Here is a 19513-nt window from a genome sequence, read left to right on the forward strand (position 1 = left end):
TTACTATTCAAGTTCTAGGTTCATTCTGTGTCCTCTGGCCTTTGAGATAACCAGAGGTGACTTTTGGTTTAGGGAGATAGTAGCTGAGAGACAGGCAGTCTACAAGCATAGGTTTGTTTCTTAATGAGCTGCTAGACCAGTTGTACAAAGAAAAGGTGAGCTGGTTGCTGCAGAGAGGAGCCAGATCACTGCAGTGGGTACTTCTTAGGTGGTCCAATGGGTATCATTACATTGATGTCCAGCTACCTTCCACACAAGTCTCACCGTCATTTTGTAGAGTAACTGGGGGTCTAACATGCTCGCCAAGGACGGTGGGGTCATGTCTGTCTTCTAAGCTTTTTTTAAAAAGCCTTTGTAAAGCTTAGAATATCCCCCCTTGGGAATTCCCAAATTCTTTCCCTAGCCTCCTTTATACTTCCTGAACTTCACGATGCTTCCGAATTGATAAGTAAGGATTTGAATTCCATCCTTGCTATTTAACAGCTGTGAAGTGGGAATAAATCCCTTAGTCTCTCTTTAGCCTATTCTCCTATCTGTAAAACAGAATTGAATTGCTTACATCACAAGGTTGGTCCTGTCTTCTGTGTGATGACACTTCAATTGTCTTATTTATGATATTTTGCCTTTGTACAAATATGTCCCTCTGGTGTCCTGGTCTTCGTAGGCTGTGCTACATAATACAGTAAACCACTTCTTCCTACGGTGACAATGTACAATAAGAGCTTCACAGAGGGGTCAGGAAGCTATACTTCCTCAGCCCCCATGGGCTAGAAAGTGAATATTTAGATTTTGAGAGGCAGGTGGCCTCTGTCATCAACTCCACTGTTTCAGGGCATCCCTATGCAACCTGCAAAGAGTGGGGCTGTATCCCAGGAAACCTTCTGGAACCCAGATTCAAATTTCTTACAATGCCCATGTGTTATAAAACAATATTCTTTTTTTTGGTAACCATTTAAAAATAGAAAAATACATTACTTTAGCTTGTGGTTTTACAAAAACAAGTGATTCCCTAGACTTACCTATGAGCTAACAGTTTTTGGAACTCAGCTTAATCCATTATTACTGAAGGAGACAGATGAATTTTAAGAGGGGATTATTCCTTTAGAAAGAGTCAGTAGTGTAATGGGGACATTTTGGACACCCAGCATACAGTGAAGGAGAAGCTGTGAGCATTCCTTTAGCCTATGTTCCTGCCAGAGCCCGGCCTATCAGCACCATAACATCAACACCCACTAAACAGACAGAGCTCCATCTTCTCAGTTCTGAAGGACTTGGCTCCATGAGCAGATCTGGACACCTCACTGGGCCTATCACCCACAAATTTGAATCCATTTCCTTCAGAAAATAAAACTTAAGCAAGCTCTTCATTGTTAATCTGAATTTTAGAAGAGGCAGAGATGAAGCCAGCTGGTCCCTTGCTGTGCTTTTCTCATGTTTGGACCTGTGGAGAAAACTCTAGCAACAGATGCATGATAGGAGTTTGAAGTATATCCTGGACAAGGCTTCAGACCACCCAAGTGCAACTTTGTCTCCTTAGTTATGAAGTCTTAGGACTTCTATTAAGACTATAAATCTAACTGTCTTTAAACACTTTAAATTTGTTTTGGAATAAATACTTGGCTTAAGCAAAGTATGCTCATAAATAATCATTCTTTTTAGCTGGTCCCCATGCACTCAACTTTCACCTTGGTGGTTAGTGAAACCATTCCCCCCCTGAGATCCGTGATAAGATCACTGACACAGGAACGTCTCTGGGCCATCTCCTTGAGCTCAGAATGACAATGAAGTCTTTTTTCCATAATCTCTACCTCTTTGGTCAATCTAGTCTTCCTCCTCTGTGCCTGGCCACACTGTGGGCCCTCCTACTTTCCCAACAACAGGTAGGATCTGTAACAACCTTCTCTTATGTGCTCACAGCTATGTATTGATCTACATTTGAGCCAGGCATGGATTCTCCAGGGCCGCTGCCTGCCTGTTTCAAATTCAGTGTCTCATTTGCACTTGTACAGGTCCCTATAACATGTCCTACATCCTCAGTGTGTCATTGTTCCCAAGGCTAGGAGTTCTGCTTGGTCATATCTAGATTAGGTCTTCATAGGCCCTGCCTTTATAATGAGGGAATTATTTGATGGTCAGTGAAATATTACTGTAGAAACATCTCCTACATCATATACATATACACATACATATACACATACACATACATATACACATACATATACATGCACTTCAGTTCTTTCTAATGAGGCAACTAAGATAAGAGAATTAATGTCAACCAGGAGCTTTTCTTCTACTATCTTTACAATGCAAATGTTACAGACACGTTCTTGTGACCTTGATTATGTCTTCTGCATGATCTTCTTACTTAAAATAATGTCTATCCTGCTGCAGAAATTTTTGTTCCCAATCTAGGGTTTCTACCCCACCATTAACCATTTAGTTCCAGGATAAAAGGCATACACAACCTTTACATTTACAGTAATGAGCCTTAAACAGCACAAGAGCTGGGCAGATATCTATGCTATCAGAATATACTTTCCTATTGATAACCCTGAGGTATTACTTACTATGTTTCATCTAGGCCGCTCTTAACTCCAATTTGCTATCCCTCAGAGCCATGTTTCATGACTCACCTAACCCATGGTGGCTTCTCCTCCATTCCCCTTCTTCTCCCCCTTGTGCTCTCCTCTGACCCTAAGCCTGGGAATTCTCAATTCCACTATGTCTCTTCTGCCCATTTATTGGCTGTCAGCATCTATATTTACCAAACCTCAACACTATCTACCTGTAGTACTCAGACCTAACCCAGTCTTACTAAACCTGCATTTTTATCCAGGCACCTGCATGATCTGTGGGGCCATTCAGGTTTGAAAAACACTCCCTTCCCAAATGTCATATTTTCTTCCTTTGAAAGCTGGACTGCTGAAACAGTGGAACGTCTGAGGTGATTTGATGCACCTGAAGAATCTTCAAAACTCTAGAGAACACAGGGGCTGTATTCAACTGCATGGCTTCATCTCTTTTCCTTTCATTTGAATAGGATCCATCATCATGAAGATTTGAAGAAAAGGTATTATCTGGGCCCATGGAGAAAACTTGCAGCCGACCTGGGTGAACTGCTGAGTGTGGCATGCCTAATATCCTAGAGTCCTCTGCTCAGGGATGGAGGAGTCTCTTGGGGATTGGAGAGCTGACTCTGCAATCTGGGAAGCCTAGATCCATTAGTCCGGTTGTCTGGTCAATTACAAGTCCAGGAGATAAATAATGACGGGGTACCAGGAAGGCCCATCTCCAATGCTGTCTTTTGTAGGGTATCATTTTGCCTGAAGGGAAAGTGAAGTAGTGGGGTTTGGATCTCACCTGGCAGGACCAGGCAGAAATTATATAACTTGGCATGTAGGTGTTATGGACGACAATGCTGTCAATCTGAGAACCAAGGAAGCAGAAAGAACCATAAAGAAAAGTATGGGCAAGAACAGCATTTTGTCTAAACAATGGACAAAATGAAACCAAATACACAAAACCTCCAGACCAACAACTGAACAAGAAATGAGCCTCCGAGGGACAGATTGATGCCCAAGTGAGGGGTCCATGAGGTCCCACGGCTCAGTTCCGTTTCTGTTGAGCCACATTGCTGTTCCTGCCACTGTGTCCCCTGTCAGCCTCCACTCTACCCTTTAGATTTTTCTCTCTCCTGCATGGGTATTTGTTGAGACATGCACAGCTTAGGTATTGGCCTAACTGGGGCAAATGAAGAAATGACAGATTACAAAAAGCTGGGTGGGAGTGGGTGGGTCATGCACTCTAATGGCGACAAACCAGTAGCAGCAGCCAGAGACTCCGTGTGTTTGTTTTATACATCCGTATCAGTGATGTGGGTTTACGGAATGCAGCTGAGCAAAGGGGCAGGTTTAGCTATTTTCTGTGGGGAAGGGAGCTGTCTCTGTAGCGCAGCAGATTTAGCAGATTAATAATCAAGGAAGAATTATTATTGATACTTACTATACAAACACTGCCAACATCTGCACATGGGCCAGAGCAGGGGAAGGCTCTGCCTTTTCCTCCATCCTGACCTGGGGGAGGCTCTGCCATTCCTGAGGCTCTGAGGTATTGGGGTCCTCGCTATGGCCACGCTCACAGCAACAATATATATTGACGCAGGATTAATTTGCTCCCCACAGGTGTGGATCCTGCCTCATGTCCTCTTAGAACACCCAGGCCAATGGACAAAATTCTAGCCAACAACAGAGGGAACTGACACACCAAGAAGACTGCAGTCTATACGTCTTGCAGGAGAGGCATGGTACCACCAGCCTGCCTCTGTCCTGTGTGTTCACCTCTTTGCTGCTTCACCATGTAGTCCTTCATCTCACAACTGGATGTGCCTCTAAGGACATCAGTTTTCCAACTGTTGGGTAAAACAAAGAGGAAGTTTATGCTTCTTCCCCGTATAAACATAAAAGGGAACATTCCGCCAGTAAAGCCTGCTGACCCGCATAGTGTGAGCTGCCCCTTTCAGTTCTCCATGTTACTGCCCCAGAGTCACTGCCCAGAGTGAGAAGGATGAGCATGCCTGGGCTCTTGTTTTGCATACAAATCCTTCCTTCCTCTTGCTTCCAAGGAGATCCCTGCTAAGTCCCCCTTCACACATGGGGAGTGAAGCTAACCCTTGAGTCTTGTCTCTGTGTAAGTGATAGAAAGTTCAATGTCAGAAGCTGTAAGACGTACAGTTCTGCCCTCAAGGAGCCCATGTGCTTTCAAGAGCAACCTACAGAAAAGGAACAGGAGCTGGGAAACTATAGTCTCAGGAGACCACACCTTGGCTGGAGTGTGAAAGAAAGCTGGTGGCAGAGACAGTGTCTGATATACAGGTAAGGCCAGGAGGAGAGCAAGCCAGTGTTGGGGGGGGGGGGCGGGACAATTATTGTGACAGAAGTCAGGAGAGTGCTCTGGATGTCAATGGAGTCTGGGAGCAGATTCTTGTGGGCTTGGGGAGGCTCCACCTAGGAGAGGTCCCCTTGCTCAGCTGTGACAACTCCTTGCTAGAAGCTGGCTGCAGGGAAGGCTCCATGGGGGTGCAGATTGGGAGTGCTCCCAGGAAGGCAGGGCTCCAAAACATGATGGATTGCTTTCACGGGGCTGCAATCCCCTCCTGCCTGCAGCGAAATGGCTTAGAACAGGTACAAGAATTCTAACTGCCAAGCTGTGTTTGTTGGCTTGAACGGCGAGTAGAAAGTGAGCTGGTGAGGGGCCCATGCTCTCCCACAGGACTACAGGGAATCTCACCGGGCACATGAATGCGTAGGGTCTGAGGGCTAACCAAGGCTCCTCACTCTGACTTCAAGGTCTCAGCCAGCTACCTCACCTTACCCTCAACCTCTCTAATCATGCCACCTCCATTTCCTAGAAATAACATTTTCTGAAAGCTAGGCTACTCTTCTCCCTTCTTTGGGCTCTTCTTCCATATACAAAGTATTCCTTCAGCCGTGCTTCAGGTAAAGGCTAACCTCTCTACCCATCACTATGACCTGCCTTGTCTACAGGCAACAAAGAACCCACAAGACATGGCTCACTCTAAGTTGACCTGCAAAGCTGGGATACTGGACCAGGCAAGAAACACACCTGGGGCCATCTGAGTATAGTTTTTCCTTGGAGAAAGATGTCCATATAGATGATAGCCTGTAGTCTTGACCAATAGAACAGATAACGGGGTGGGAGGGCTAGAGGTAAAAGGTGCTTACATATCTAGGACCAAGATGTTAGGTGGGCAGGTGAGAGAAGTATTCTCTGGAGCTTTTGTGTGTGTGTGTGTGTGTGTGTGTGTGTGTGTATGACAAGTGGCAGAAAGTTACTGTAACCACTCCTGCACATGACAGATGGAGAGTCGTTCAGCTATAATCTGAAAGGCTGCTGGGGTAGAAAGAAGGAGAGGGACTTGATAGAATTTGCAGCAGGTGAACTGGAAGGAGAGGCTCTCAATGTATAATCCATGGCAGTATCTGCCACCACAAGCCACCGACTTAGGCAAGGAGCCACGAGGAAGCAGCTGATTCTAATACTACACATGTGTAAATCACTGCCTGGCATGATGAGCTGATTCAGGGAACTGATTCTTTCCTCTTTTCTTTGTTCCAGGAAAGACATTTTTTTTTTTAAACTGAGGGCTCACTGCCCATTCATTAATCGTCTTAACACTGTGAGGGTCTCATTGTGCCTGAGCCTCTGATGGGGCTGGAGACAGTACAGGCAGCAGGCTCCACCCTGGTTGTCCAAGATCACTTACACGCATTCTCAGCAGCATTAGACACCACAGGGTAGGTGTCTGGTACACCCTTCACACACAAAATTAAGCATGATGACAAGTTGCTTTTTTATCATTCACTTAATGCTAAATTTGCATAGATTTAACAAGTACAAAACTCTATAAATAATGTTTAAATATAGGCATGAGCACTTATTCCAAAGTCTGTAGGTGCCTCATTTGTCAAAGTCAAAAAGTACTGGGATCATTTTTTTAGATACAACCTCATGTTTTGCTTTTCCTACTTAAAACTCCATTGTAATCATGCTCTGTGCTTAGAAAGCATTTATTTTTCTTTCTTTCTCCCCCCCACCCCAGGTTTTCTTTTGAAAGGCTAGCCATTCATTGATGATCTTTATAAGTTAAATGAAAACAGTGACTTCTTACTCAGGTACTCATTCATTCATTCATTCATTCATTCATTCATCATTTCTTAAGCATCTTCTATTAGGGTCAGGCACTGTGCTAACCCTGAGAAGCGCAAGAGTAAACCAGGGAGAGTCCTGCCTTCTATATCCTAGAACTCAGGCTCCTGAAGTTGCAAAACCAGTTTCCTATTCCAGTCTGTCTTGCTATGCTCTCTTCTTCATCCCTGGATTATTGCAGTGGGCAGGTGGATTTTTTTTTTTTTTGAGACAGCTTTGCTCCATAACCCAGGTTGGCTTCAAATTCTTAGGTGATGATATTACAAGAATAATGTTTAAATTATTCTTTCTGCCTGGCTAGTATGTCCCTCTTTCACTATTGCTTGATTCTAAGCAGACTGATCCAAGGTACTGTACTTTGTTTTACATATCCCCCATATACATATATGTGTATGTTTATCCATACACACACGTGCGCGCACACACACACACACACACACACACACACACACACATATATATACGATACATGTTACATATCTCCCACTTGTGACTCTAATTATCATTTTATCTTCTCTCTACTTTGTTCAAGTCCACACAATATCAGCTCTCTCAGAGATGAGCGCCTGGGCTCCCAGCTCTCTCCTCTAAGTTTATGGGAAGTCAGGCTGTACTGTGGAAGCTAATGGAGAGCTGCCTTCTGAGCAGAGCAAGGCCAGACAGTGTTTCAGCTACAAGTGTCTTTGCATTATGATTGCCAGTCCAGCTGTGCTAGGTTGCACTAAGAATGAGTGGCTGACACTACAGCGTGGTTTGCCATCAGTGTGCTTGATAGAGGCCTGAGTGAATAATAGAGAGAGGGTGACTAGTGAGACCAGAGGCTTAAAGGCACATTATTAAAAAGCAGCAAGCAGAAGCCACAAGCCTTGCAAAGCACCATGGACTATGAGGAATTAAGACTGAGTAGTAGCATCCTCCACACATGTAGCAGAAACACAGCAAGTCTACACCAAACCAGAAACACAGAGATAAGACTAACATCCCTTCCTTGGTCACCAGACCCAGTGATATCACTTAAAGCTATTGTTACTATTCTAAAGACCTCTCACTTCTCTGTAAGAGCTATCTATGCAGCTGTCCTTACCTTTTCCTACTTCCCCTCAGTCAGTTATCTAGGGAATGACTGAAACATGCTCTGTCTTTGCTTCCTGAAGGATCTAAGCTGACACAAAACGTAACTCCACTGAGGGCCACTGTTTCCCTTCCCTGCACTGGGCTTTCATAAACCCCCGCATCCAGAGGCTCCTTCCTTCTCTCCCCCCCTGTGTGGTATGCATGAGGATCAGCAGACCTTCCCTACGTGCTGAGCAGTGATGCAGAACTTGATTCACATCAGTCAGGCTCAACACTTGGGTAAGGTCAACAGACCCTGGCAATATCTCCCAAGTTCTGAAATCTGATGAAATTTGAGCAATGGAGAACTGTGGTTAGAGTTGTCTCTGACAGTCTTAACTAAAATGTAGATTATAACATGGAAGAGGTGTGAGAATACACAACTATACTTTAAAACAACCTTTAGACAAGTGCTGTGATATTTGTGGGCACACCAAACACCCTCTGTGCCCCAGGTCAAGTTGCCTTCACGTAGCAAGACTAATAAAAATCAGGCTCACCTTGCCAGCCAGGCTTGCACACTGGCTTCACGTCCACCTGCACCAGGGTATCCTGAGCGGCGGGCTTCTGTCCACAGTCATAAGCAGTTACCAGGATCTCATACTGGCGTTGCTTGTCATAGCTCAGCTTCTCTGTGTTCCTGATGTTGCCTGAAGAACAGGGATGCACACACTCATTTCTGATCACATAGAGTAGGCTGTACTTACTTCAGTACTCTTTCCTATCCCATCAGCCTTTAGAGAGAATGAAATGGTGGCCCCCACCTCTTTGCGAAAACAAAGGCAAACGGGAGCATAGCTGCCAACCATAATCCCTTTGTGCTTTAGTGGTAGGTTCCAGGGGTCCAATAGATGGAGTCATGTCTTTGTGCAGTGGGGCTGGTAGAGAATTCCAAGCAACATCTGGAGTCCAATTGGCCTGTGTTTCCAAGTAGTGGATTGCCAGAAAGCTACCTTGAAAGTACACACATATGCCTCTGATGTGGGCAGAGTACTCATCTACCATGAAGTTTCTGGGAAAGAGATGGAATCCAGACAACGTCCTGGCACGTCAGTTTTAGCATCTGGGCTTGTCGCCAGGAATGGTCACTGCTTCTTCTCACATTATTTTGCTACCAAATAGGAAGTAAAATCAATAAGAAAATGTGTGACCTCCCTTCTGAAAGCTGCACAGAATAACAGATTCTTTGCCCCGAGTAAAGAGTTATATTTCTTCTCCAAGAGAGATCAAACAATGTATTCAGAGCTGTTCATGGGTGTTTGCTCAGAGGAATTTAATATTATGATCAGAAATAAATATTTGGTCATTAATCAACAAAAGTTAGACTGGCTGGGTTTTTGTTTGTTCGTTTGTTTGTTTGTTCTGTTTTTGCTTTTTGATAGAATGTTATTTTGTTCCAAGAGGGGGAGGTGTGAATGAAGGCCAAACTCAATAGTTTTAAGTATTTTGAGTATTAAGATCTTCAATTTTGGGGAGCCATTTATTCCCTATATTCCCATTCTCATTTTTTCTCTCTCTCTAGATATTATCTTTTCTTACCCAAAAGTGAAATTATGAAAACAGAAACAAGAAAACAAATCAACAAACACAGAATGGTTGTGTCTGACATCTATTTTAAATTTCGCTAGCACTTTATTTCAACACTTAAACATTATCCATCCAGACTGGGGTAATGTGCTACAACAACAACAAAATCTCTGGAAACCAAACTGCTCTGAAGACTGGGGAAGCTGATTCAGCACTCCTCTTCCCCAGCACACTCTGGCGGGGAACTGGAGTCTGACCAGTATCAGGGAGAATACAAAGACACCCAAGACACTGCAGCAGAAACACACCTTTGCTGTGTGCTCTCAGCAATTTTAAAAACACAACACCATCTGCTGATTCAGGACAGTACTTTCTGAGTAAAAGTAGGGTTGCTATGATTCTGTATTTATCTCTGATGTGTAGAACTACTTCTACTTTCTTTCACACGTTGGTTTTACTTGCACAGGTCTGGAATGGCTCCTGGGATTGGTAGCAGTCCCTATGGTAGTAACTCTCAACCTGTTGGTCGTGACCCCTTTTGTGAGCAGAATGACCCTTTCATAGGGGTCACCTAAGACCATTGTGTAAAACAATGGAAAACACAGATATTTACACAATGATTCATCATAATGACAAAATTACAGTAATGAAGCAACAACAAAAATAATTTTATGGTTGGGAGTCACCACAACATGAGGAACTGTATCAAAAGGTCGAAGCGTTAGGAAGGTTGAGGACCACCATCCTAAGGACTCTACAAACTGGTCTGTGGCTGTCCTCAACACAGGGAGGAACTCTGCCAAGAAGAAGTACCTTAAATTCATCACAAGAAATGTTTCGGTAGCATCAGATTGAATTCTGAACAGAAGTATTTCTCTTTCTTCAGAATGAAGTGATTCCAGAAACCCACGCCACTTAAAAAGAGGAAGGCTCAGGGTTGACAATTGGTGTAGCATTAAGCTGACAAAGCACTATCGATTGTAGCAGAAAAATAAACACACAAACGGAATCTTTAGCTCAATTTGTTGCAGCTCTACTTCTGGAACAAGTCTTAATGAAACTGTCTGGGAGACTAATCCACTTTCTCCGCCACCACCAGCAGCTCCATGCATGTGCAAATGACTTTCAAAGCAAAGAACTTGAAACATTAGGTCACAAATGAGGGTATAATAATGTGGCTCTCATTGTTGCATGGGAGAGGGTTATTGGGGGGAGAGACACACATTTAAAAATGCTTTGAAAGCTCAGAGAGGGGAGAGAAAAACCCCATCATCTGTGTCTGTTGCAGATGTATCTTTTACTCCACCTAGGAGTGAGTTTCTACCTCCTGGCTGCTTAGCAGAACTGGGCCTCAGTAAAATTAAATGAGCTGAGGTCCTGGGTCTGGTTATCAAAGTCTAAGTGATCTTGGAGGTTAACCCTTAATGGCCAATCAGAATTTACCTTGCATATTAATGAAGTTATTATTCCTTTATGTTTTTAAGAAATTAAAAGAAGGAGAGAAGGGTGTAGTCACACTGCTCTTCATCCTTTTGCTGATGGCATTTCAGTTGTGGCCACCTTCTGGAAATGTGCTTGGTGATCTATGGTAGTTACTGTGAAACTGCTCAGATCTTTGTAGAATCAATCCCTCATGTAAAACTTGGTTCTGGGAAAATGACAAAGGACAACAAACTTCAGACATGCACGATGCTGTCCCTCTAGGTGTTACATTCTAGCAAGTTCCTTGTTGTATTAACTTGCTCAGATATTTAATTCCAACTTTATTGATAAACCTTCGAGACAAGGCTGAACTAAGTTGTCTAGGACTCTCACCCCCGCTCGTCCTATTTGTGGGTCTCCCTCAGATTCATAAGGTACAATTGACAAACCCCATGTGTTGTCAGCCTTTCAGTCACTGTGACATATATCTGATAGGAACAATTCAAAAGAGGAAAAGACACATTTGGAGTCATGGTTTCAAGAGTTTTAGCCCATGGTCAGTTGACTCTATTACTTTTGGGCCCAAGATGAGGCAGAATGTCAAGAGCATTGAGTTGGCATAGATGCCTGCTTCATAGTGGGCCAGGAAGCAGGGAAAGCCCGGAGAAGGGCTATGCACAAGATATACCCCACAAAGAAGTAGGTCACGCCCAGTGACCTACTTGTTTCCCAGACTCCTTTCAGTTCCCATACCCTCCTAACAATGTCATCAGTAGGCTCATCTATTGATGAGGTCAGTGTCTTCCTGATCCAATCATCTCTCAGTGTTTGTGTTCACTACCTGGATACCAAGTCTTAATATGGAAACCTTTTGGGTACCTGTTTATATCTATATCATAACAAGTGTATAGTGTGATAGTTTGATATAACTGAACTTCTTGAAATGACCTCCATAGTCAATATTTTAATATTTGACATATTTACACCTCACATAGTCATCTGCACGTGTTTGACAGTACTTGAGATCTACACTCGTCAAAATTCAATTTGTAATGTATATAATTCATTGTAACAATGGTTGTCATACACTCACTAGGTCCCCCGGTACTGATTCCCCATGTAACTGAATGCTTATACACTCTGATTGATGACTTCCATTTTTCCCACCCCCATATCTCTAGTAAACACCATCATCCTCTCTAGTACTATGAATTCAACATTTTTCTAGCTTCACATATGTATGAGATATGATACTTGTTCTGTCTCACTTATTTCATCGAGTATGATGCTCTATAGGTTATCAAACTTGTTGTACACGAGCCACTTCCTTTCCTCAAAGACTGAATAATTTTCAATGTACATGTCTGTATGTATCACTCTGTGTTGGGGGGCAAAGCTCTTTCATTTTCTTTTCTATTCATCTGTCTACAGACACGTTATGGTTCCGTGTCTTGGCTATTGCAAAGTTTGATGCAATAAATTATGGGTGTGCATTATCGCTCATTTATTGCCTCAAGAAAGCTACTTTATTTCCCAGGACTGGAAGTGTTAAGAGTATATAGTAATTCTATTTTTAATTTTTGTTTTCTGTAACAAATGGGTGTATAAATCTACATCCCAACCAACCATAAAATGGCTTCCTTTTCTTCAACCACCTTATAATATTTGTGCTTTGAAACTCTTGGCTTTTTGATAAAGGCAATAGGACAGTTGGAGTGATACCTCATTGAGGTTTTAATTAGTGTTTCATTTATGGTCGGTGATACTGAATATTTTTTCTCATGCCTGCTGGCCGTTTTATGTTTTCTTTAGGAGAAAGTCTATTCAGGTGCTTAGCACTTATTTTCCTAATGAGTTTGATGAATCCTGTGTATGTGTTGCACAACTCATTACTGTGCATGCAGCTTTTGGATATTCTCTTTATTCTGTAGGCTGCTATTCTGCTTTGATTCCTTTATTACCGCAGAAAGATTTTCAGTTAAATGTTTTTTGTTCTTGCCCTACTGCCTATCCTCTTGATTTGCTAAGAAGTTTGTGTTTTATCATGAAAAATATTGATGTTTCGTCAAATACATTTTCTGCATCTATCCAAATGGTCATATGCTTTATTTGTCTTTGATTTGGTAAACATGGTATGTTACATCATTTCATTCGTGTGTGTTTGTGTGTGTGTGTGTGTGTGTTTGTTGAATTTTCCTTCCATTCCAAAGATAAATTTCACTTGATCATGGTGTATAATTTTTTTAACATGTTATTGAATTTAGTGTGTGTTATGCTTTGAATGTGAAATGTTCCCAATAGGTTCATATATTATATCACTTACTCCCAAACTGATGGTTTTATTTGGAAAGGTTACAGAATCTTTAGGAGGTGGGACTTCACTGTGAGCCTTAGGGCTTTATAGCCCATGACCATTCCCTGATAACCCTCTGCTTCCTGAGTAGGGATGTAATATGAGCAATCAGTCCATTCCTGCCACCATGCCTGCAGCCCCTCCTTGCCAGGATGGACTGCAGCCCTGATAAGAGCTCCCTTATCTATAGGGTCATAGACTTGAATGCTTGGTCACTAGAGAGTGGCACTACTTGACAGAGAATCGGAGGTGTGGCCTTGTTGGAATAGGTATGGGCTTGTTGGAGGAAGTATGTCACTGGGGATGGGCTTTGAGGTTTTAAATGCTCAAGCCAAGCCCCTTGTCTCTTTCTTCCTGCTGCCTGTGGATTTCGATGTAGAAATCTCAGCTACCTCTCCAACAGCATGTCTGCCTGTGTGCCACCATGCTTCCCACCATGACGATAATGGACTAAACCTCTGAAACTGTAAGACTGCCCCGACTAAATGTTTTCCTTTATAGGAGTTGGTGTGGTCATGGTGTCTCTTCACAGAAATAGAACACTGAATAAGACAATGCTCTGGGAAGAATAAGCCAAACCAAATTCTTTCTCCCTTCAATTGCTTATGTCAAGGTATATTAATCATAGAAGTGAGAAAGTAACTAAGATACAGCTTCATAATGGTAAACGGGGGCCCGCTATGCAGTATGAAAGATGAACTTGACTATGTAGTTCTTAGGTCTTTGGGATTGGTTTGTGGGAGGAATTTGGAACACTTTGGAATTCTGAGTTATGAAATACCTGAATACTATAGATAAAGCTTAATAGGACACTCTGGTGGTGGTGGGGTTGAAGACAATGCTGGAAGAAACATATATAGTAGAGGCCTGGTTTATAAGGTTTCAGAGGTGAACACAGACTCTTATTCGGAATTGAGCTAGGGTCAATTTGTATTATATGTTGTCCAAGAATTGGCTTCTTTCTGCTGCTTCATGAGAACTTGCATAAAGTTGAACTTAAAGATAATTTGTTGGCAGAGGAAAGGTATGTGAGCAAGCTTAGAGTTCCAGACAAGGAGAGAGGCAACAAGGCGCCTGTAACTAGCTGCCAACCACATTAGCACTATTAAAGAGATGTAACCAGCTGTCTTGTCTTCTCCACCAAGATGGGTTGTGCTTGACCTATGAGCCAGAATAAACCCTTTCTCCTGCAAGTCACTTTTGTCAGAACATTTGATCACAAAAGGAAAAGTAACTAAGGTATTATGCTAGTATTTTGTTGAGGTGAGGATTACTTTTAAGTTCCTTGTGGATACTGGTACATCCTTGTTTTTTTTTTTAATATAGTATCCTTACCTGATTTTGATATAGAGGTAACATCAGCCTTTAAAATAAGTTGGGAAGTACTTTCTCATCTTTAATTTTTTAAGGAGACTTTGAGAAGCTACCTTAGAGTTAGTCTTTAAATATTTGGTAAATGGCTAAGAAACTATCAAGTCCTGGGTATCCATGTATGGAAGACCACATTTTTAAATTACTGATCCAATCTCCTTGCTCGTTTTACTTACCCAGTCTTGGTACACTATATGATCCTAAGAAGGAATACATTTCTTTTAGGCTAGTCAGTTGGTTGAGGCATAGTCATGTTTAGCACTATCTTACTTTCCTCTGTATTTCTACAGTATCGGTTTTTCTTGTTTCCTTTTCATCCCTCTGCTGAAAGTTTGTCAGTTTTAACTTTCCAGAGTATCTGTCACTGATTTATTTCCTATTGTTTGCCTGTTTTTGCCCACTTATTCTGTATTGATCATGGTTAGCCCACCTTCCTGCTATTTTTTTTACTTTCTTTGATTTTTTTTTTTTATATTTCCATGAGGTTCAATAGCAAGTTGTTTTAAGTTTTCTGTACTTTTTTTATAAACCTGATTTTTACCACCACAAGTTGCCTTCTTAGAACTGCCTTTTCAACAGTTTTAGTTTGGATGTGTTACACATCAACTTTCATCTATCTCCAGATAGTCTTTCATCCCCTGTTGATAACCCCCTACCCATTGGTTGGTCAGGTGAACGTTGCATAATTTCCACCTTGTTTCGAATATTCCATCTTTTGCTCTCCTCCTGCTATTATTCTCTAGTTTCATACGGCTTTGGTTGATGTGATTTTATTCTTAAACTTAAAGCTGGCTTTGTGCTCCAATATTATCTATCCTGAATCTGTCTCCTGTGTGCTTTGTATTCTGCTGCTGTTGAGAAAATGTTCTGTGTATGTTGAGTCTTAAAGTATAATTTAAGTGCAACATTTTCTTATTGATTTTTCTATCCAGATCATCTGTCCATTTCTAAAGGTGGGTATTAAAGACTCTGGCTATTATTGTGTTATTGCTTGCTTCTTCTTTCAGATCTATATTTTCTTTGTATATTTAGATGTTTTAATGCTATATGCACGTGGTTTTTTTTAACAGTTATGTTAGTTAGCCTATTGATAAATCTATCCTGACCATTAGATATTGACCCTCTTCGTCTCATTTAATCACTCTGTGAATTTTGATTGTTAAATTTAGTCCATTTACACTTAAAGTAATTATCAGGACTTAATATTGTTATTTTAAATTATTTTCCAGATTGTGATTCTATTCACTGTTTCTTTTTACTTTCTTTGTGACTTGATAATTTTCTATAGTAGTTTATTTTTATTGCTTTCCCTTTTATGTACCTACAAGAATTTACTTTGGGGTCATTAAGAGGTTTCCATGAAATGTCTTATAGTTATGCTGGTCTTTTAAAAACTGACAATTTAACTTCAGTAAAAATTCTGTAACTTCTATCTTCAAGTGTGTATTTTGGATATCACAGTTTCCCTGCTTTTGTATTCACTCATATATTATCTTAGCTAAACTTACTCTTAATACTTTTATCTTTAATATATATTTGCAAGTAATTTACCTACCATTACATTAGTATCAGAATACTTTAAATTTGATATGTAGTTATTAGTGCCAATGACTTTCATATATTTTGATATTATTAACCATCATTTTGCTTCAGCTCAAGGAGTGACTTATCATTTCTTATAAGATCAGTCTAGGAGTATTAGACTCTCTTTACTTTTGTTCATCTTAGAAAGTCATTATCTTTTCCATTTTTGAAGGATGGATTTGCCAGGTAAAGTATTCTTTGTTGGCAGAGGTTTTTGTTATCGTTGTTTTTATTACTTTCAATATAGTACATTATTTTCTCCTGGTTGGTAATTTTTTTTGATACTTTAACTTATTTTGTTTTGTTTTTATCTCTGTGTGTTTTGCCTGTATGTATGTCTGTGTACCACATGCATACTTATATAGAGGCTATAAGAGGGCATGGGTTACTCTGGAACTGAAATTATATGTGGGAGGTGAGAATGACTTTGCAGCCTTCAGTAGCTGCCTAAGCATTTGAAGAAAGCTCAGATACCTTTTCTAGACTTTTGGGACTGGCTTCAGAAATGAAATACCTTCACTGTCTGGGTTGAGGAAAAACACCGTGGCACCATACTTAGTGTCAAGCATGTGGTTCCAGGTGTGAAAGGAAGGATATGATGTTTTGGATCAGGAATTTGGGGTTTACAATATCAGCAATATGTAGCCCTTGGTATTGCAATGGATATTGTGGCAGAGGGGCATCTTGGTATCCTTATGATGACTGTGCCAAGCAGCTGATACAGCAGATGCTGAGTATCTAACTGGCATCAGGAATGCACACGATGATATGAGTTGGGGTAAGACCAATTGGGTATGTGTATGGGTAGGGTAGTGTACATACACACAGCTTCAAGCATAAGGACAGTAATGTATGTATACTCTATTATAAAGACTGGCTTTGTTTACCCATTTTGTTCATGGGAGCCAGTAACAGAGATGAGGCCAATTGTCTATATATGAGTATCAGTAGGGCTCAAGCTGTCAGGATGAATGCAGGCAGATGTAGGAACTAGCTATACATGCAAAACATGGCAGTGGTGCAAACAATGAGACAATGCGGCTGAGGCTACTTGTGTACATTTGTGTAGGTACAAGGGTTGACTGTGAGCATACTGAGCCATTGGGCAGTAGTAGGGTGGGTGGCTTCATACACACCTATAGTTAGAGGCATCAGAGCTTACAGTGCACATCTATGAGGGCCAGCTGTAGGAGTGAATGTGATTGTGGGGGTGGGGCAGGGGTGTAGGGTGAGTGTTGGTGATGGGAGGTAAGGGCTGGAAGGCATGCACACAGCTACATGAGATAGCCGCAGGTACATGTTCACTTGAGAGACCTGATAATAGGAGGAGTTGAGGCTAGCTGCTCATTGGCACATGGATAAAGGTGAATAATCCTGAATGATTCACCTGACTAATCACAAGTACATATGTTATGCCCAGCCAATGCTGGCACCAGGTGCATAGATCATTTGCTTACGATACACTGGTTGTACTGGTGTCTGGTTGGGTGCCCCTGGGTGAGGTAAGTTATCTCCTGATGAGAGGAAGAAGAGGCATAGTGGGTTAAACACCCAGAGACAGAAAGGGTGAAAAGCTATGGGCTCTTTGGTAGTGAAAGGGGAGGGGATCTATTTCTACTGTGCTATTGTTGGCTTTCTATGTGGTTGATGGTGTTGATCCACTAAACTAGACCCTGCAGGAGAGCAAAATAATGAAAGCTACAGGGACTGTGCAGTAGTGATCAAGAGCGAGGTAGAGGTGCCCAGTGAAGACTTCTGATATTCTCTGCAGAGCAAGCCACTGAAGACCACCATGGTTTCTGCCACATGGCTGACACTGAGAGCCCCTGGCCATCAAATTTTTCTCTAGCCATTGCCTGACATCTTGGCTATGTTGGCCTCCCCAGTGACCAGGGTGGGATGATGCTGAAGTAATTCACCTGGGAACTGTTTTGAAAGACTGGGAAAGCTGGTTGTTCAGTGTGCTATACTTTTCTCTATGAGAGGAATATGTGAATAAGGGAATTTCTTCTCTGTGCAGGGTACCACCAGTCTGTGGGAAGGGATGATATAGGTGAAATGAAACAGATGCTCTTACTCATTTTTTTGTGCAGTTATTCTCAATAGATTTTCATTGTCTTGTAATTTCTTGCTTCGATCTCAAGCTGTCCTAGATAGCTGTTTGTGTTTATGCATGGCTGTGTACTTGTCCTTTGTTGGGGGAACAAACTGGGACCTCTCCCTTTTCTGTCTCCTTGATGATCTTATTCTACACTATGTTTATGAGCCTAAACTCCAATCTGTTCCTTTCAATTATCATTGAAAAAGAGGTTTGTCGTGGTAAGCCCCAAGTGCCAACAGTATTAGGCAATTCTTCCTGCCCAAGGGTTCAGTTTTCCCACTTGTCTAATGAAAGCAAGGAACCAGGTTCTGCTTATCTAAGAGAGGCTGGCTTAGAACAAGCAGATAGAGCCTGTATACCACCTAGCCCAGATCTAGAACTTTCCAAGACGGTGATAAAACCCTCACTTTATAGTTATATGCTCATCACCTCAGCCCAGATTGCATGGGGAATGGCTAAACTCCATGCCTCAGTCACAGGAAGAAATATCTAATGACTATAGATAGCAGCCTCACTTAGCACTGTTTATATGGTGAGTACTCTGAATATACCCCCGTCCATGGCTTCAGAACCCCATAATGACTTTGAGTTGATACTGCCAAGGCTTGACAAGAAAAGTCAAGGATCTACAGGTGAAAGAGGTTGGGTCTGTAGGTATAAGAGGTCATTCTGACTCTACCTAATGTCTTCTACCCTTTCTGTTTCTGTGTCTCTTTCTTTCACCCCCAAAGCAAAGAGCCTATGGTCAAGGGAGGTACCTAATGTTCAGCCACACTTTCTAGGATTTGCTTACATGCAAAGAACTTCAAGGAGCTGAGAAGGTCGGCACAGAAGTGATGGATAAGGGCCTGCTGGGAAGCTCATTAGACTGGGAGCTGCCCAGGCCCTGTCTTCATTACTTGGATAGCTGCTTTTGTAAACATCTCTACTGGGGGGGACTCACTCTCTAGGAGAGCCAACTCTCCTCACCAGCTTTATATTGTAAACCAAAGTTGGAGGCAGAGGCCTGGCAATGGCCCATTACTCACTTTTAATGAGACAGCCAGGGAAATAAATTGGCATATGTTAGCAGAATGGCTCATCAAGGTGAGTAATTATCTTCATGACTGGGGCAGTTTACCCTCAGATGGAAGAATTTGCATCTTATCTTTCCCTGGGAGCTTTTGAGAACAAGTACCAGGAGGCCAAGTGGATCTTGACCACCAATCACAGATGTCTCCACTCAAAATCTTGGTATTTACCATGTACTTGTCATGGCCCAAACTCCCGTGTGTGTGTGTGTGTGTGTGTGTGTGTGTGTGTGTGTGTGTGTGTGT

The 19513-nt window shown here is 42.0% G+C and overlaps 1 protein-coding gene across 1 annotated transcript in view; it reads right to left on the reverse strand.

The window, feature by feature from the left end:
* Positions 1-19513, reverse strand: part of Clstn2 (calsyntenin 2) — a 598183-nt gene that overhangs the window by 118744 nt on the left and 459926 nt on the right. The window contains exon 5 of the mRNA XM_028758966.1: positions 8340-8489. Coding sequence (XP_028614799.1) covers positions 8340-8489 — 150 coding nt within the window. The remainder of the gene's footprint in view (positions 1-8339; positions 8490-19513) is intronic.

The sequence above is a fragment of the Grammomys surdaster genome, unplaced genomic scaffold (genome assembly GCF_004785775.1).
Source record: "Grammomys surdaster isolate TR1022 unplaced genomic scaffold, NIH_TR_1.0 126248, whole genome shotgun sequence".
Lineage (NCBI taxonomy): Eukaryota > Metazoa > Chordata > Mammalia > Rodentia > Muridae > Grammomys > Grammomys surdaster.